At 55.2% G+C, this 19,822-nt stretch overlaps 1 protein-coding gene across 2 annotated transcripts; it reads left to right on the top strand.

Annotated features, from left to right (window-relative positions):
- The first annotated feature begins 904 nt into the window (after positions 1–904).
- On the top strand, positions 905–18,846 carry LOC116667233 (annexin A8-like). 2 transcript variants are annotated; one of them, XM_032491655.1, is made up of 13 exons: positions 1,045–1,062; positions 4,513–4,609; positions 6,115–6,205; positions 7,348–7,442; positions 8,785–8,898; positions 9,653–9,743; positions 10,502–10,581; positions 11,030–11,089; positions 11,604–11,697; positions 11,987–12,082; positions 13,820–13,878; positions 15,203–15,325; positions 17,724–18,846. In XM_032491655.1, the coding sequence occupies exons 3-13, from the start codon at positions 6,193–6,195 to the stop codon at positions 17,781–17,783; spliced, it is 885 nt and encodes a 294-aa protein (XP_032347546.1). In that variant the 5' UTR covers positions 1,045–1,062; positions 4,513–4,609; positions 6,115–6,192; the 3' UTR covers positions 17,784–18,846. The 2 variants fall into 2 exon arrangements, with proteins under 2 accessions (XP_032347545.1, XP_032347546.1); XM_032491654.1 differs by lacking the exon at positions 4,513–4,609 and having other exon boundaries at positions 905–1,062.
- The last annotated feature ends 976 nt before the right edge of the window (positions 18,847–19,822 follow it).

The following is a 19,822-nucleotide window of genomic DNA, read 5'->3' as shown; positions in this document are numbered from 1 at the left end:
CTTCGAATAAAATTTTCCATTTCTTTCTTAGATCGACTGATTTTTCTTTGACACCCTGAAAGCCTTCATTGAATGTGAAACAGTCACACCTCTGTGGGGCTGTTTTTCTCTGGGGCTCCAGGAGCAGCGGGGATGCTGGAGGCCTTGAGGGGTCTCCCCAGGATGGAGGGGCTGCCAGGGCATCTCTGAGGCACAGGTTCACCCTGAAGGGCAAGGGGAAAGTGGTGCCGAGGAATGCTCCAGGCAGGGGCCCCAGGGATGGCAAACTCCAGAAAGGAAAAAATTAACTTCTTCCAGGCAGATTCTTTCCTCCCTTGGCAGCCAGCTCATCCTGCAGGGCCCAGGGCAGAGCAGGCAAGTCAGAGGGGCCTGGGGGATCATGTGGCCTCTTCCCACAAGAAGTGTGACTTATGCAAATTATCTAACGTTGGAGTTTCCGTTTCTTAGTATATTACATGGATCTTCCACCTGCTTCTTAGAGTTGTGGCAGAGATTGCAGGGGACAGCGTACACCGAGTGACTGAAGAGGGATCTAGGCATAGAGACCCCCTCAATAAGCGAAGCCTGCCATTATTGTATGCCTTTGCCAGGCCCCCTCATTGTGTGGTTCATTGTGGAGAAGCCATAGCAGTAAATGGATTCCTTTTTTACAGAAATCAGGTTGAGCAAAGACCGAGTGAATAGCCATGTTTACTAAGTGGGGCTTTCAAAGATTGGAACTCAGAATTTCCAGTCTGCGTCGCAGCCCCAGCCCAAACATTTGGCAGCGAGTGGTGTAATTCCACAGGGCAGGCCCAGGCTGGTGTCTGGGTGGGGGAGGGACCCAACTTCAGGCAGAGCCCAGGGGGCGGGGCAGGGCCGTGGCGGGGGCTGCTGGGTGGCGCCTGGGGCCTGCTTGCCAGTGCAACCACTCCCAACCCCAAGCACCATCTCTTCTGAGGGCAGTAGGGGCCGAGTTCATTTGCAGAGTCTCTGGGTGGAAGGAGGGCTGACCGGTGTATCTTCATCGCCCCGGGGAAAGGCGCCGGCAAAGTGAACGTGATGGCCTGGTGGAAAGCCTGGGTGAGTGTAGAGCGAGCAGAGGCGGAGGGTACCCGCGCGGTGATGGTCTGGAGGGAGGTCAGCTCCGGCAGCACTCTGCTGCCTGCCCAGCCGGGCACCACACAGCCCGCCAGACTGGGGAGGAAGACGAGGAGAAACGGCTCCAGCCCTAGAGGTGTTCATGTCCGGCCAGAATGGGAACAGAGGAGATGGGCAGATAAAGGAGCCTTGAAATGCTCCCAAGAAAGCTGAGGGGCTGGGGGAGCCCAGAGAAAGGGCGCCTGAGGGGAGGGGTCAGGCTGCTAGAAGAGAGGGGGAGTCACGGTTGAGCCATGTGTGCATGTGTGGTGTGTGCCCATGAGTATGTGTTCCAGGAGGAATCAGGCAGATGTTCCCTTAAAGAGCGAACAGTACGTGCAAAGGCTCAAAAGAGTGGGAAGCTTGGCTGTAAAGAGAAGTAGATCCCATTGGCTTGAGGGTCCTGGGGGGAAAGGTAGAGGGTAGGGGGAGATGTAGGCAGAGCTAGAGGAGTAGGCAAGGCTGGGTCCTATGGAGGCATGCATGGCAGGCTAAGAAGCTCAGGCTCTACCTTGAGAGCAATGGGGAGCCACTGAAGGAGCTTGAGCTGGAGAGCAACCTGATTTGAGAGGCTGAGGTTGGAGGACGCATCCATGCCCACACCTCAGGGGATGGGAGGGGGATCTGCCTGCACGGACCTTGCACAGTTGAAATCCAGGAGTGAAACCTATGAGCCGAGTTAGGGAGGACAGCACACCTTGTCCCCAAGTCTCCGTGTCCCAGCTAAATGAACAGATTCTCAGAGGTGTTTCATACGGGGTTGAGTCTGAGGCGGTCTCATGCTAAGGAGTTGAAAAACCCAAAAGGGTGGTGAAGGCGATGAGCAGGTGATGTCCCCTGGGCAGGCATGATGTCACACACTCTGCACTCCTTCCTTCCCTTCATCCCCAGGGAGCCCTGGGACATCAGGGCTGCTCTTTCCATTTTTACAGATGAGGAAATTGAGGCTCATTGATATCTAGTGACTTGCTCTGTCCCAAAGCAAGCAGGCAGGGGTCTAGCATGAAATTGGATGTCTCTCTGCCCCTGCCCCCAGGCTCTTTGTGAGCCTTACTGTGTGACCCAGACTTATCCTAATGCAGGAAGTCTCTTTGTTACAAAAGTCACAACCCAGGGGCTCTCAGATTCAGATATACCGGGCCTGGACAGGTGGGACCAAGAGGAAGCCAGGGGCAACGTGGGGCAGCCCCAAGTGTGGCCCCAGCAAAGCAGTCAGGACAGGTTGAGGAGCCGGGGCGGCCTCCAGTTTCGTCCTGGCTGATGGGAATCTGTCTTGAGGAGGCAGACGTGGCAGGGAGAGCCCAGTGCTGGGCACTTTCCAAAGTCAGCTGCTGCCCCAGGTGGCCTGATTCTGGGCCTTGCTCCCAGTGGGGCGGGGGCAGAAACCCATCCTCGGGGCCCCACCCAGCCAGGCAGACAGAGGCCTCCTTGTAGGGACCTGGCCAATGTGGCCGGACAAGGATGACACTCACTGAGCAGCCACTGTGTGCTGCACATTCCTCTACGCCCCTCACATTCAATATCTCACCTGAGCCTCGGGACACGATGCATTATAGGTACTAATATCCTTACCCACAGACGAGGAAACGGAGGTACAAGGAGGCTGAGACGGCGCCCGAGGCTGTCACACTAGTAAGCAGCAGAGCCTGGGTTAGAATCTGAGCAGCCTGGTGCCAGAGCCCAAACCCTGTGGGCCTCACCACCCACACCCATGAGAGCAAGATTCCAGGTAGACCCCACCTGGGACTGACCACCAGGGAAGAACAGATGACCTCTGAGGCCCTGACCAGCCCAGGACCGGGACCAGAGCGGGCTGAAAGGTCAGCTCAGGGAGGCCTGCCTGCGGGACGGGGCCCTGTCTGCGCCTCTCTTGTGGAGACGAAGCTCTGTCTCCCGGGTGCCCCGGGTCAGCCCCGAGACGAGGGCAGACCGAGGCGTGGCAGCTCCCCTGATAGCTTCACAGACACGATATAGATGTAGTCACTGACTGGCTGAATCACCTTTCCAGAGAAGACGTTCCTGTCTGGACTAGCCCACTCCACCCGGCCCAGCAGAGGCCTAGGCAGGTCCTTCTTCCAACATGGGGGCCTTAGATCAAAAATCCGGAGCCCCACCACACCATGCTGACATCCAGGGGTCTGACGGCCAGGAAACTGTCTTGTTTTCCCCTAAAACCACATCACAGGAAGGTAGACGGAGGCTTCTCCATGCCGAGAGATCACAGCCCCCGGGGAGCTATTTACAGACACGGCCACCGGAGCCCAGCCTCAGACCCGCTGAGTGGCCCGCTCCATGGTGACAGGGACACACAGCCTGGTCAGTCACTGCTGCACGGCCCCCAGAGTGCCAGCCTGGGGAAAAGAGCAGAGGGGGAGCCCCTCCTAGGGGGCCCCCAGAGCTCAGCACTGAGGTCTGAGATGACCCTACGCTCCCAGATGACCTGCATTCCCTGGGGCGAGGTTTCTTTCAGTGAAGAGTTCCAGGAAAACTCAAAGTCTGGAAAAGGTTGAGTCATTGGTAGATGGAGCTTCGCTTCTGAGTCAGGCTGTGGGTTCAGTCGGAGCACCGCCATCTATGCTCCGAGCCCAGCCTGTAAATGGGGCATTCGCACCTGTCTAGAGCAACAGGCAGGGCCATTGAGGAAGAGCACTGCATCCAAAACACCTAAAGCAGCTGACCCGCAGGGCCTGGCACACGGGAGGTGTTCAGATCACTGCAGGAGTAACAGCCGCTCATGACGCCACACACAAGGGAGGCAATGTATGCAAGCCCGCAGCTGGGCAACATCTGGGGCCACACAGGCTCTCTGGATGAAATTTCCATAAGGAATTACTTCTAAAATTTTCTTCTGTGAAACACGGTGCTAAGAAGTAAACTAGGAAAGTCTGTCACTAGATATTTGAAATTCGATCAAAAGCTATGGAAAGACTCCTTACCTTTTACTCAAAAGAAATATCCGTACAGATATACCGTGGATGGGAGGCTGCACTGTATTTTCAGGATCTAACCAGGGCCTGGAAGGGAGGAGGAAGGAAGGAAGGAAGGGAGGGAGGGAGGGAGGGAATGAGGGAGGGAGGAAGGAAGGAAGGAAGGAAGGATGTGGTGACTGGAGGGGTAGTTGGGTGGTTGGATGGAGGGATGGAGGGATGTGGTAGTGGGATGTCTGGGTAGAGAAGGGATGAACAGATGAATGAATGACTTGGTGGGAGGATAGATGGTAGAGAAAATGAGTGGATGTGGGGCAGATAGGAGCAAATGAACAGGCGAGTGGGAGACCAAATGCAATGGGACTAAACTCTCTTCCATTTGAAGGATCTCTGAGTCTCCCTGAAACTCAATTCCCATCTCCAATCTTCCTCCTCTACCATCCCTCTCCCAAATCGCATACTTAAGATGGATCATTCATTTGCACCTGAGAAACTCTGCAGGGCACACGTCTCAAGAGCCCTCAGACAAGATCTGGATTAGAGATTTGAAGTCAAGGGCCAAGGTACTTTGGTTATCCAGTTAATTCACAATTTTTAAAGCACCAAACTTTTTTATTTTTTCCCTAATCCTCTGCCTCCAAGAGCCTGTAGACTTGCAAAAGCCCTGAGCTAGCAGGATGTTCAGCTAGGTGCCCTGGCTCTGGTAAATACCCACTTCTCAGGAAGAGGGCAGATTGAGCTCAGACCATGCCTGGCTTCCCAGCCTCGTCTGCACACTCCCCAGGCAGCGTGTTCAGCTCCTTGAAGCCTTTCCTTTCTTGATCACTGTCCTTATAGCTTTGGAAAGGGTTGTCCCTTCCTGCTGCCAGCCAGTGGTGCTGGAGGGAGCTGGGGGTGGCCGGGCCTGCTCAGATGGCACTGGCTGGGAAACCCAGCCTGATTCAGAGTCCACGCCCAGGGCAGGGGCAGGGATGGGGAAGGTTTTGTGGCTCTGGCTGACACCAGCCTGTTAACCAAGGAGCCATTCTGCAGAGGAGACAAGGCAGTCCCACAGAGCCGTGAGGGGAACCAGCGATCCCTCCCAGCCAGGCTGAGCAGGCACGGTCTCTGGGTGGTGGTGGGGGGTCCCCTCATGTATGGAATAGGTTCCCTACACAGCTAATGCCTCTGAGCGACTGTCTCTGGGTCATCTAGCCTCATAGACCGCCCGTCGCCCCAGTAAAACCACTGCTGGCCTCTGAAGGACACTCCCTCTCTGGTGTCCCAGCAAGCCCCAGCTGGTCCTCTCTCAGGCCCAGCCCCCCACATTTGGGGGTTGTTTTTAATTTTTTCTTTCAAGACAATGTTCATCACAAAAATCCAGGAAATGCAAGTAAGGAGAAAACAAATGTCCAGCTGAGGAGCTAAGGAGCCAGCGCCACAGAGGAGACGTGGCACAGGACTGCCGGGTGTGCGGTCCCCACGGGGCAGCTGGCCGTGGGAGACACAGGAGGGAGACGAGGCTCCCGACACTGAAGGCTGGAGTCCAGTCTTACACCCTCTTCCTGACGCCCCACAGTCAGCGTGGCGGCTCTGTAAGCGGCCCCGGTACCAGCCACCGTTGAGGTCTTCCCTCGTGCTGTCTGAGCCTGCAAACCCCAGCTCTCCGGGGCTGGCGCTGGCGCTGAGAGCTGGGGTTCCACCAATTGGCGTGGCCAGGTGGTGCTGACCAGCTCCTCAGGAGACACCTCCTTCCAGCCTGAGGGCCGGGCTGGCAGGACAGGCCTCCCCTTGGCCGAGGGGCTAATAGGCACCGGGGGCCTCTGCAGGCCCGACGTGGAAGGGCCACGTGGCCGCTTGGTGCGACGTGGACAAAGATGCCCCTTCCTCAAGACACAGCTGCTGGAAACTAGCATATCCGGAAGCTGCGGCCTCCCAGGTGCCCCTCCCCCAGGGAGAATGGGCAGGGCCTGGATGGATGCAGGTTCCCAGCCTCTGGTCAGCAGGCGCCAAACTGGTGCTCACCCTGCTGGGATAGGCTGCAAACTGCCCTGCCTTCCGGCTTTGAGCGGGCTGGGTTCTCTTGCAGATTGAACAGGAGGGTGTCTCGGTGAAGGGCAGCCCCCACTTCAACCCAGACCCCGACGCAGAGACCCTCTACAAAGCTATGAAGGGGCTCGGTGAGTTGCCTTTCCACCGGGGCCCTGGAGAGGGGATACCAGGTGCAGCATGGTCGGGGGGGCCTCCCCATAACCCTCTGTGACTGACTCCTGCCACCCAGAGAATCACACAGGCCCCACCTTCCCCAGCACAGGTCTATATACAGCCCCAAGACCAAGGAAGGGGGGAAGGCGGTTGTGAGTAACAGGGGTGCGGGAAGGGGGACATTTGCTGTGTGTCCCTGGGTGTCCTTGTGCAAAGGACTTCACCACACTCAGTCACAGCTTCCTCCCTCATAAAATGGCCCCCAAAACTCTGGACCCTGCGTGTTACAGTGAATTTTGGATGGGATGATGTTGGGAGTTTTGTGGGGCTGACCTGGGCCCAGGGGGGTCCAGCCACACAGGGGCTGCAGCTTCCCTCCACATCTCCCCCTCCGCGCCCCACTTAGGCGGGCCACAGGGCCGGCTCCATCCTGTCTCCAGCATCTGCATTCCTGTGAGCCTGAAAGGGCTGGCCAGGAGCCTTTGGGATTAGGGGATTTGGGTAGCCCGGCCCAGACAGCCCTCATGTCAGATTTACAACCCCTGGCAGGATTTACCCTCTAACTGGCTCCGACTGGTGAATTGGGACATTAACAAAAACTGCCATTCCCAGATGAGCTTAGAAAGCATGTTCAGCCCTCGATATCCTGTGATATCTTTACTATCATCTCCATTTTCAAAAGGAAAAAACGGAGGCTGGGGGAGATGAGGCTTCTAGCCCACCCAGCTGCTGGGCCAGGGCTCAGAGCCAGTTTTCTGGCCCCTCCGACCTGATCTTCCCCCATGGCCACCAGCACAAGGCAGGTCAGGGCAGGAGGTCCCACCTGAGCTCCAAAGGCCCTGGGTGATGTTCAGGGGCTATCAGATGACCAGAGGGTCCTCAGAGTTGATCGCTGTGAGGCTGGGTCTGGGCCATGCCCCAACATTGTGCGGGTGGCAGGGTGGACAGAAGGATTTCCTGACTGTCTTGTCTGCACTGTGAAAATCATCAGGTTTTGAGATCTTCAGATGGTGTGTCCCCACTGCTTGGCCATCAAGCAGCTGCCCTCCCTCCTCCCCAGCCCTCATCTGCCCCTTCCCGGGGGGCAATGGGGATGCTCACACTGTGCACCCTGCAGGCACCAACGAGCAGGCCATCATCGACGTGCTGACGAAGAGAAGCAATGCGCAGCGGCAGGAGATCGCCAAGTCTTTCAAGGCTCAGTTTGGCAAGGTAAAGGGGGGCCCGTGTGCTGGGGGCCGTGGGGACTACTGCTGCCAAAAACAGCCGGGGACGCAGCCCCGCTCTGGACCAGGCCCTTGTCCAGAGCCCAGCCCACTGGCAACATAGGGTAAATGGGACACAGTCACACTAAAAAAATGATGCACTGTTTCTCTGAAAATCAGATTTCACTCGCCAGCCTGTGTTTTATCTGGAAGACTTTCTGATGGCCCTCCACGGCCCCAGCTTGGTCCCGCCTTCTGTCATCTAGCCCAGGCTTCCTTTCCCACCTTCTCTTTCACTTGCTCCGTTGTATTTGCTCCATGGCCCCATCCCTGAGCTGTCTCCCTGCCTCTGTACTTTGCTGGTCCTGTTCCCTGAGGCTGGAATGCCCTCCTCTCTCCCACATGCCGGAGACGCAGTCTGGGCTCCACTCTGTGCTGTGCCACGGGGCTGTCTCCCTGCGTTGGAGCTGCCACAACAGCGCCTCCTCCTTCCTGCCCTGCGGGAACTCCAAGGGCCGGGAGCACACAGCCTGGACCCTTTGTCCCTCCTCCCACCACCCACAGGACAAAGCCAGGCATCGGCGTGCTGGGTAAACACAGGAATAAATGTGCGCAGAGTGTGGTGGCCAGAAGCCTCCACTGGTGCACATTGATTATGTGGAGATTTAATCCAGGAAGATGAGTGATGAAGCCCAAACCCTCCATGGAGGAAATCAATGTGCTTTAAAAAATTTTTTTCTCTCTTTTAATCTTCACAACTATGGATTAGTCTCTGCATTCATACTGGAGGAAACTGATGTTCTGAGAGGTGGAAGATGTTGCCTAAGATCCCAGGGCCTGTCAGCAATAAGGCTGGGATTTAAATCCAGGTCTGGCAGGTCCCCTGGTCCTTCACTGTGCTGTGCAGGGGGATCAGCTGGGCGTGGTCTTGTGGCTTCTCCTTCTCTTGGAAGGAGACACACGTGAGATAGATTCCTTAATTCATTCCTCGCATTCACTGAGTGCCTATGGGCTCAGTGACAGGGATTTGATGGCGGGCAATAACAAGCTTGTATCTTGGGCTTATGGTGTGCCCAGCACCGCCCTGGGAGCAAAGCTGAGCCACACACATCTCTCCGCTAATCCCCTAAGCGATGGTGTACAGCGGGAGGACCGCAGTCTCCACTTCACGGGATGGGGTAACGATGCTTAGAGAGGCTGAGTTGCTGGTCCCAGAAACCCCAGCCGCCCCTGCGTGGCAGCGCGCACATGGGGATCCAGCCAGAGCCCCCAGGCCCCAGTCACCATCTGCTGCCTGCACTTCTGTGGGCACAGTGTCAGAGCATCACCCCTCCTTGCTCCTTCCCTAGGACCTCACTGAGACCCTGAAGTCGGAGCTCAGCGGCAAGTTCGAGAGGCTCATCATAGCCCTCATGTACCCTCCATACAGCTACGAAGCCAAGGAGCTGTACGATGCCATGAAGGTAACCAAGCACGTGGAGGGGAGGAGGGGTGGGAGACACTCACAAGGACTCGGTGGGGGAGCGACGCCGGGACCCTTTTTCCAAGAAAGCCTGGTGCTGGGAGCTCCAAGCGGCCTGTTTGGAATGAGCTCAGCGAGCTTGCAGCCTGCAGCTCAGACTGCTGCCAAACAGACTGGCCTCCACTGTCGTGCGGCCATGGTGAGGCCAAAATCAGTCCTTCCCAAGTCACTGCAAGACCAAGGTGTACAGGAACTAGGAGCCAGCCTCTGCAGTCTTGGGCCTGGTCCCCTGGCTTCCAGTTACTTCCCACGGTTCCTTTCGCATTCGCAGATGGTTAAGAGGGAGTCAGAACCCAGGAACAATAATCATCTCCATTGAAAGCATTGAAAGGACACTCACTGTGTGGGCCGCCGGGCATTTTACGTATTATCCCTGCTCCACCTGCAGGGGGGGTGGGGGCTTGTTACCCCCGTGTCCTGATGAGGACCCTTAGGCTCACGGTGGTGGAGGGACCTGTTCGAGACCACCCAGCTATGGAGGCTCAAGCTGAGACCTAGCTTTCCCAACACACCCCTTGGCCACGGTGTCTACCACTAGAGACAGATGCACATGACTTCCCTGGTAGCATCCTCCAGCAGAGGCCCCCATCTGAGTCGGGCAGAGCAGTGACTGGTCCTTCCCTTTGCCTCTTGCCGTGGGCAGAGCAGGAGGGCACAGGTGGTACTCTGCAGCAGACAGAGGTTTTTATCCACAGGGCTTAGGAACCAAAGAGGGCGTCATCATCGAAATCCTGGCCTCTCGGACCAAGAACCAGCTGCGGGAGATAATGAAGGCGTATGAGGAAGGTAAGGGGCCTGCCGAGAGGGAGGGCGCAGGACCCCGAGTTAAAGGCTAGCTTGGGAATGGCTACGAGCTTTGGCAGCCTAGCAGGGAACAGGGACAAGCAGTGGACTGGCCCCATTGGAAAGGACCCTTTCTGGGCTTTTCCAACCATGGATGTTGAGTGCCTACTGTGTGTCAAGTCCCGTGCCTGACAGTGAGATTGGATATGATTCAGGCTCTGTCTCTCATCTCCCTAAGCCCACGGGCTGCTGGGGGGAAAGGCAGGCACCCCCTAACTCTCTGCCCCTTAACAATGTGGCAGTGCTGTGGGGCACAAGCTGTGTCAGCAGTGGATGGGGCTGGATCCCTCCCGGCCGGGCACAGGCAGCCGAGGGGGCCGTGCAGGGGCCCGCTGCGGTGGGGAGCACAGAGCACAGACCAGCTTCCGTGGAGGCTTCCTCCTCCATCCTCCAGGAGGCCTGCCTGGTGGGGAGCCTGCCCGAAGGGTCTGGCTTCGTAATGCAGTGGAGCTCAAGTGGCAGCCCCTGGCTCTCTGGCCTGGCCCATCTTTGTGCTTTGGGCTTGGCTGCCAACCCACGTTGCCTCCTAGCTCTGAACAACCACCGGGGATGGAACCTCAGCCTCTCAGATGCCTGGGCAGGCAAACCCTCCCCACGGCAAGGACTTGTCCTTCCTGGAGGCTTTCATGGGGAGACGTGTGGAAAAGAGGGCGGGGAGGAGGAGAGCTGGTCTGAGCCTCATGGTTCTGTTTGCCCTGCAGACTATGGGTCCAGCCTGGAGGAAGACATCCAAGCAGACACCAGTGGCTACCTGGAGAGGATCCTGGTGTGCCTCCTGCAGGTATCCCAGGCTCCTGGAGCCCCTCGTCTGGAGAATCCTAGCAGCTCCCCCCAGGGCAGGGCTGCTGGGGGGCGGTGGGGTGGGGGCAAGGCGGTTGCACAGCCACTGTGGCCCGGGCTCACTGGGTACCTCTCGGTGTGGCTGGAGGGTCCTCAGTGCAGGGCCCCCGCACCTCTCCTGACTCAGCCACACGAGGGCACCCGGGAAGTGGGAGGAGGCCCATCACTGAGCAGGTCCTTCTCGCCAGGCCCCAGGCCAGACATTTCACTCACCTTAGTCCACTGAACCCCCCAGCTCCCTACAAGGCATCCCTAACTGCTCTCATTTTTCAGATGAGAGAGTCGAGGCCTGAAAAGGATAACTGTCTGCCCTCTTGCCCGACTCTGCCCTCTGCCCCAGTGGTTCCACTCAGGCTCCTCCCTTACAAAGCTGCCTCTTCTGTTCCCAGGGCAGCAGGGATGACTTGAGCGGCTTCGTGGACCCAGGACTGGCCCTCCAAGACGCACAGGTTGGGGGTCTCCCTCATCAGCTTCCACCTTGCTGACCACCTGGCCCCACCCTCTGCCATCTAGACCCAGAGGGCTGGTGCCTCACCAGGCCCCTCTGCCTGTGGGGGGCTTCTCTGACGCTAGGCTGGAACCCAGCTCAGCTCTCTGCAGACTCTGACCCTCCGGTGTCTACAGAGGAAAGTGAGGGTGTAGGGGAGGAAAGAGACTGGTTTGGGTGGGGTCCACTGAAGCTCTGCCCCGGCAGGAGCAACCTACGAACCCAGGGATCCTGGGTCTCTGAGCCCCAGATGCATGTAGTCAGCCTTTCATAGGTCTGCCTGCTGGCAGAGAACTTGGAGGTGCCCAGAGGCAGAGCCCAGTATGAAGAAGAGAACTTAACCACTCAGGGATAGGGGACTCCCATCAAAAAGACGATCAATCAGAGGACCATGCCGACCTGGGAAGGCGGATGAGGGACCATCCTTCACCCGCTTGCTCACCTTCACTGGCTTGTTGGGGGTGTCCCAATGCCAGGATCTGTACGCAGCCGGGGAGAAGATTTGCGGGACTGATGAGATGAAATTCATCACCATCCTGTGCACACGCAGTGCCACACACCTGATGAGAGGTACCGGGGAAGGGAGGCAGGGAGGCACTGTCAGGTGGGACCTAGTAGGGGAAGGGGGCGGGTGGAGGCGCTCTGGCCACAGGGCCTCTCCCTTCACACTGAATAGCCAGTGTGTGGCCTTGTCAAGTCACAGAGTTGGAGAGAGAGCCAGGGAGCCCTGCATCCTTTCCCCGACAACCAACTGGAGGTCAGGGGTGGTGCACTGATGTGCAGTCTCTGATCTGAGATGCTGGGGAGACGGGTCACACTGAGATGCGCATGTCCCCTAAGAGAAGGCCTCTCTCCACAGTGTTTGAGGAGTATGAGAAAATCGCCAACAAGAGCATTGAGGACAGCATCAAGAGTGAGACCCACGGCTCGCTGGAGGAGGCCATGCTCACAGTGGGTGAGAGACGGAGCCCCGTGCTCAGACTCACGTGTGTCCGCCGGCCCCGGGGCTCTGTGATGGGACAGCGCCAAAGGCAAAGGGCCGAGGGTGCAGCAGCAAGAGACGGGGTCCCCATGTTCACCTTCAAGGTGAACCTCCGCTCCAGCCCCTACTCTCAGCATGGACCCTTCACCCAGGACACTGGAACTCTAGTGGGGGTGGGGGGGCACTAGTGTCCTCAGTGAGCTGTGTCCGGCCAGATTGTTCTCTGTGCTTCTCACACAGTGCCCAGTGCTGTGTGTAGTCGTGTGTGTACGTGTGTACGTGAAGGTACGTGAGACCGTGTAGTGTGTGAATGTGTGTACGTATGCACACGTTTGCAGGATTGTGCCAGGCCCAGGACCTATGCTCACTCACAGCAGCCACACAGAGAACGTTCTGGTTCTGACTGTGAAACCCTGAAGAACTCACCTATCTGGGTCTTTAGCCAGGGCTCCAGTCCCCGCCTCAGCTGCTGATTGAAGAAATGACGATATGTAATTGGTCCAAAGTGAGGGATTGGTGGTCTGACGCTGGGGAACGCTGAGAATCTTCCCCAAAGCATGAGGTCAGGTTCATGTAGGAGGACCCGTTCCAGAGCACAACCTGAGGTCCAGAGCTGAGGTGACAGGGAGACGAGTCAGTGTAGAGTGAAGAACTGAGCCCCAGGGCAGGGGGACTTCCCTCCTCCATCCCAAGATGGAGCCAAGGTCACCTCCACACCAGGAGGTCCCCCATTTGGTGCCGAGCAGCCAGGAAGCCAGGAGAGCTGCACCGTGTGTCCCAGTCTCCAGGGTGAACTGGGACATCTGACACTCCCCAGCCACCTTTGCCATGATAAATCCAGTCTGTGTGAGCATCTAAGTGTGCCCCCGACTCCAGTCCCAGCTTCCAAAGGCAGCCCCTGGATCCTATTTAAACAACTCCTGAATAAAATCTTCAGGCAGGGAAAACTGAAGCCTTGCAGTGCCCTTGGGTGCTGGGCGCTTCCTGTCTGTTTCTCCTCGAAGACTCCCGTCACTCATTCCACAGGCGAGGACAGAGCAGGGCAGGGAAGTCAAGTAACGAGGGCACAAGGTGCCATCAGGTGGGGTCTGAACTCATGCCTACCTCCCTCCAAGCCCTCACTCTTTCTGCTGCCTGGGTTAAAACAACAACCTCCCCACCCGGACACCAAGTCTCTGAAACACCGGGCATGAAGTGAGCCTGAGACCAGATGCCCGGGCACCTGCGTGTTCTGGGGCCCAGCCCCACCCGTCACAGGGGGACTCAAGCTGCAGGGGCCCTCTGCTAAGTGACATATAAAGCGGGCACTTAGAGGCCAGTGGTCATCATGACAGTGGCTCCTCCACAGAGCTGAGTGGCTGGACTCCTGGGGAAGACGGCTCTGGAAAGTTAAAGCCCAGGAGCTCCCCTGGGCGGAGCGGTGCTCTGATGGGCCAGCCCAGCCCTGAGCGCCCCAGTGTGTCCCACGCCTCGCCCTTCTGTCTGCCTGCTCTGGGCTTTGCACCCGTATCCAGTGCCCAAGGCCTCCTTCCCTGCCCCACCTCTCCTGACACAAAGCCTCTCATTTTAAGATGAGGCAGGGCACAGATAAGTAGGCTAAGACTTGCACAATGCTAACCTTTAAGATTCGAGGCAAGGCTTAAATAAATAAACACATACACAGTGCCGCCTACAACCTCTGGTTGCTAACACAACTTTCCTGTTTGCCAGTTAAATGCACCCGGAACCTCCACAGTTACTTTGCGGAGCGACTTTACTACGCCCTGAAGGTGACTGGTCTGTCTGCTGTGCGCCTTGCTCCCGACCCTACACGGCACCGACGGCAAAGCCAGGATGCTCAGAGCCACCACCCAAGTCTTCGACACTTGGGTCTCCTCTTATCCCAGCCTGTCATGGGTCAGAATAGTTTTAGTTCTCAGAGGGCACATCTAGGCTGGAGAGGGGAAGCCGCATCTCCTGAAGGCTGGCTGTGAGCAGGTGTATTCACAGGTGTTCATCGCGCTGAACTTTTACAACAACCCTGTGAGACCCATGTCGTAACTGCCCTCCTAGAGATGATGAAACCAAGGCTTGTGGTCCAAGGTCACGCAGCTGGGAAGTAATAGAGCCTTGATTTGAGCCCAAGCCACTGCAATTGTCCTTTTTATGTATAATTTTACTTATATGTAATTGTCCACGTGGCCTCCTTGAGAAAGCCCAGGTCAGGATTGCCAGGAGGTTAAGGCACCCTTTGAACAGACACATGCAGAGGGGGATGGCCACACATGACAACTCAGCTTCCCTGCGTGTGTCCAGCTGCCGGTCTAGGGTCGCCTGCTGTCCGAAAGCTGCACTAGCTGCTCAGACAGATGTTCAAAACACTCGTATCGAGTTGAGGTTCTGGTTCCACTAGAACCACAGTGGAAAACAGACAGTCAGATGAATTCCCCGGGACTAAAGTTGGTGCCCACCTTCCGTGATTGATGGTTGCGAACATCACCTAAAGTCGGAGCCCCAAGGTCTCTGGCTACATCTGGCCAGGAAATGACAGAGGGTGTGGGATCCCCTTGGCCATGTGGCTCCCTCTGACATGAGAGCGTTCAAGGATAAAAGTGAGCAGGAAGGTCCTGCATGTGGGTTGGCCAGTTAAGCTGAGTTCATGGTGTTGCTGCCCTAGGAAGAGGTCTTACTCCTGGAGCCATGAGCATTTTGTGTCTAGAATCTGATGTGGCCAATCACACACTGCAATTTGGGGGCTTTTGGCTTCTAATAAGGGAGACACATGGGCAGTGAGTGAGAGGAGATCAAGGGATCCCTTAGCACATCCCTCTCAGTGCTTCACTGCTAAAGCAGGGGCTCATTCCTGTATCTCCACCCCCTGTGGAAGCCCACGGGACCCAACATAGATCTGTCCGTCATCACAGAGATGGACAAAGGCACACGGTGATGGTTGGGGGGAGGGTATAGCTCAGTGGTAAAGTGCATGCTTAGCATGCACGAAGTCCTGGGTTCAAAAACAAGTAAACAGATAAATAAACCTCATTACCACCCCCTCCACCAAAAAAAAGGAAAAAACAAAGAAGAAGTGATGGTTGATTGCTGTGTCTTATTCAGGGAGCAGGGACTCGGGATGGGACCCTGATAAGAAACATCGTTTCAAGGAGTGAGATTGACTTAAATCTCATCAAGCATCAGTTCAACAAGATGTACGGCAAGACCCTCAGCAGCATGATCATGGTAAGCCACGAATTCCCAGTTCTCCCAATTCTTTAACACCGGTTTGAAACAGAGACCTTACTGGGAAACCTGAATCCTGCAACTAATGTCCAAAGTCACAGGTGTCCACCCCTTCCCAGTGGGCATCAGGACCTTGCATTGCTACGTGGTGTGTGCAGGGGTCAGCAAGGGGGTGGGTGTGGTTAGAGCCTGGCGGGGAGTGGAGGCCCCTGTACATTTCACACAAAGTTAGCTGTGCCTTTGACTTACGGTTGCCCCTCTGAAAATGACACACTGAATCATCAAGAGTCAGTGAGAGCAGATAGTTTAGTAGGAATCGAGGCGTGGCAGTCCCACCCAGATTTAAGTAGTTCAGGCAGCAAAGTTTTATGGAGATAAATCAGATGGGCTCCAGTGGGTTGCCTAACTTGATACCAATTAGTGAAATTTCTGGAGCCGAGAAAATGCAGAGTGATTATCACTTCACGAGAAATAGCTCTCCTGGCCATCTCCTGATGCCAATTCAGACCTTGACAGCTTCATTACCAGAAGTCAAGTCACGAGAAACACATCCCTAAGTCTTCACTGGCTATTAAGTCAGGTCTCTAGTCATTCTACAAACATCTACTGTTCACTACACTTTCCAAGAAACACATAGCTTACTGTATGTTAAAAAGACATTTCTGCTTTAAGACGTTTCCGAATGGCCCAGTAGGTAGGTGGGGGTGGGAGGGGTGGAAATTATTCTTGGTTTTGTTTTAGGAGGGCTGGGCGAAAATCAGCGGAGGCTAACTGTGTCACTCAAAGGGCTGGCTTTCCCAACACTCAGTCCCAGCGAGTATCACAAGTTCCTACAACCCCACGTGGTTTCTGAGGCATCAGGAAGATTTCTATTCCTTCTCGCCAGTCCAGTTAGAGCCACAGTCAGACTCCAGAAGGACAAAAGCACTGCGTGAAAATGATTACTTTTGACCCAACTAACCTGTAGACCTCATTATGGAGAGAGATGTATTAGGCTAATTAGTGCATAATCACTAATACAGCGCCTTATTTAAACCTACATGAAGCCCACCCTCTTAGGTTTTACCTGAAGTTTACCTAAAGAGAAAATTTCCTAGGAACCGTGAGTAAGTTGACCAAATATTTTCTTTTTAGCATAGACCACCCCCTGTAGACGTCATCAAAGCAAAAATGATTTCCAACAGCAATACCAGCATTAAAAACTCTGGCATAGAAATTAATAGAAAAATGTATAAAAATCCCATGATAACTTTATACTCATATATTTGAGAGGGTAGACAAAATGAATGGCTTTTTAAAAAAAACCATATTACAAAAATCTTTTGGGAAGTAGTGAAAAAAAGAAAAAAGATATTTAAAATCTCCAAGAAAATTTCAGGCACCAATGATTTTATAAGCAAATTTGACAAAACGGTTAAGGAATTAGATAATTTCCATGAGACGTAAACTGCTGTAGAGAATAAAAAGGTGGAACTAGTCCCCAGCCCTCACACTTACTCACCGAGTGGCCTTGAAGAAATCCCATACCCTCTCATGGTCCCATTTTCCTCAACCACATAGAAAGGGAGCTTTCCTGTTCCCCCGGCTCTGTGTGTAGATCCTTGGCTGGCCAGTCCTATCAGGACCTGCCTAATAGCTGGGGGGCCTGGGAGACCACAGAAAGGGGGTTCAGCCACTCGACCTCTGGGGTCTACCCTACTGGTGACCAACGTCACTTGACCCCTACGTGAGCAGCTGCTATGCAGCCAAGCTCATGTTTTTCCTGCTATTTAATTCTCGCCACATCTCAGCAAGGTTCATATCATCATCAATGTCATATCATAAATGAGTTTGAGTCTCAGAGTGACAATGAGACTTGACTCAGCCACGGGGTCAGTGAGTGATGGAGCTGTGGTCCAGGTTCTGTGTGGGCTCAAAGCCCAGGCTCTCCCTACTGCACTGTCCACCTCCAGGTGGGGAACTGGCACCCTGCTTTCAGCCTCGGTTCCCAGATCTGCAATAATAGGTGTTGAATAAATGAATGGTTGGGCACACCTGGGTCTTGAATGAAACATGGGGATGCCCCCTGGATCAGCAGATGGGGTAAGGGGACACCAAAATGCCCATCTCACTCAAGAGCAGAACTGTCTCTGTGACTCATCTGCCACAGTGAGCCCCCCTGCAGTTAGTAAGAGAATCAAAAGGAGACACAAAGGAACAGCCTGAAATGGCAAACAAGGAGAGATGGGTGACCCAGTGTGGGGCCTGTGGCGTAGGAACTTGACCAGGAAGTGCCAGGCCTTCCTGCAAGAAGCATCACTCTTAGGAATAAGAGCAGCTGCTCCTGATGGAGAGGACTCCAAGCCAGGCCAGTGCCACAAACACCGCCTTCTAACTCTTGTGTCCCTCCTGTCCCCAGGAAGACACCAGTGGCGACTACAAGAACGCCCTGCTGAACCTGGTGGGCAACGACCTCTGAAGGTTCAGAAGGACAAGCACAAAGGCCAAGAAGGCGGAGGCACTGGATCCTGCTTACTGAACCTTGGCCGTGGATCGGGGTGGGGGTGGGGGTGGGGGGAGCCAGAGCACGCCTTTCAGTCTTCTATCTCCCAGCTTCCAGTGTTTTGCAGCCAGTTCCTCTGGCCCAGGGTGAAGGGTCAGCCTGGGGCTCCTACCTCCACCGAACTCCCAAGTCAATCTCAGGTATGAGCACACGGCCAGCATCTCAGCACAGATCTGGCCGGACAAGTGCCTCCGCCTGAGGGTCTGCCGGTGCTGGGCCTCACTTCTTCCTTCCTGCACAGAAGCTTCCTCAGCCTGTGTCTCAGAGTACCCTCGGCGCCAGCTACAGAGAAACTCAGCCCCACCCTCATCTACTGATCTGGATCTGCAGAGAAGGGACCAGGGAACGTGGAATTTTGACAAGTCTCTCAGAGGGAGGGTATAGCTCAGTGGTAGAGTGCACGCTTAGCATGTGCGAGGTCCTGAGTTCAATCCCCAGTTCCTCCATTAAAAAAAATTAAAAATTAATAAATAAATAAACAAACCTAATTACCTACCCTCTCCCCCCTCCCAAGAAAAAAGCTAAAAAAAATTTTTTTTTAAATAAGTTTCTCAGCTGAGACATTTCTCTTTCAGGCAACCAGAGAAGGTTGTGAGAGCCCGTTTGTCTCACAGCACGTACTTGTGGGCAGCTGAGAAAGGAACACGTATATCCAGGCCAGCTGGGCTATCACTAACATTTGTTCACCAGCATCATCTGAGATGCCAGGCTAGAGGTGGGAGAAAAATGCTCTCGCCATCCTGCCAACAGAGAAAGCTGCAGCTCAGTGTCCTGACCCAAGGACACTGCGTCCTAAGAGGCCCGGGCTTCTCTGGTCCTCGATCACATTAGCCGTTTTTCCTTCCATGACACAAGCCTGGAACATCTCTAATCCTGATCTAATCCTGACCAAACGGCAACAGCAACTGGTTAGAGGAGAAGCTGAGGTGCCTGTGTTGTGCTTTCCAGGATAATAAAGATTTATACAAGTGTCTTTGGATTTTTAGTGTTGACCAAAGTAGTACCAATTCAATTTGTCAGTGGACATCAAAGAAATGTGATTTAAAAATCCTGCTGATCAGACCTGAACACACAGGTGGGCATCTCCTTGTGTGGACACTCTGAGTGGGCCTGCTGTCACCCGAGGGATGGCTCTTCTAAACCCCTGGCCTCCTTGGACGGCCCGGCCTCTTCCCGGCAGGTGCAATCAGCAGAGTTCTTCCTTTAACTTAGCCGCATTCTGCCCCACAGAGCCTCCTGCCCCTGAGGGCGCCGTCTAGGGCCCTAATGCTTAGCCTTTCTCACCAACAACTTTCTGATGTCTGAAGACAGCCCACATATTCTGCCAAGACTTCTTCTGTCAAAGCTGAATGTCCCCAGTTCCTTCCACTGCCCCTCCTGAAGTCCCGTCTGGGGCCAAGCCCTCTGAACACGCCCTCATTTACAAACCCCCGTTCAGAGCGCAGCCTCCGAGGAGCTGGGTGGGGGCTGGTTTCATCTTTCTTTCTTTTTTTTTTTTTTTTAAACGGGCTGCGAGGCCAGGCTGAAATCCTTGAAGCTGGATTTCAGGGCTGTCTGTGGCGCCCCAGGGAAGGCTGCCAGGTGTGATGATTCCTTTTTTGTTTGGCTTTGTTCAAGTCCCATCCCGGACTTCCCTCCAGTGCTGAGTCACTGCGTCACGTCCTGCCAAAGTCCTTTAGAAAGGACTTAGAGGTTCCCTCCGCCCTGTGATCCTCTGGGAAGCTGGCCCTCTGGGCAGAGAGCTCCCTTGCAACCTGTCCCCAAACTGGCCTGACACGTCCAGACAGGAGCCTGGAGAAAAGCAGCAGCCAAGGAGATGGCCCAGGAAACCTGGTTGTGTCCAACTATGTGCCCAGCAAGGGAATCCCAGAACCATGCAGTTCACCCATCACTCCCGATGGAGCAGAAGGGAGCGCTCCCCATCCCCCCAGGGAGGAAGCAGGAGGTCCCCCTCA

Source organism: Camelus ferus, chromosome 11 (genome assembly GCF_009834535.1).
Source record: "Camelus ferus isolate YT-003-E chromosome 11, BCGSAC_Cfer_1.0, whole genome shotgun sequence".
Taxonomy (NCBI): domain Eukaryota; kingdom Metazoa; phylum Chordata; class Mammalia; order Artiodactyla; family Camelidae; genus Camelus; species Camelus ferus.
This window is presented reverse-complemented; position numbering and strand designations above follow the sequence as displayed.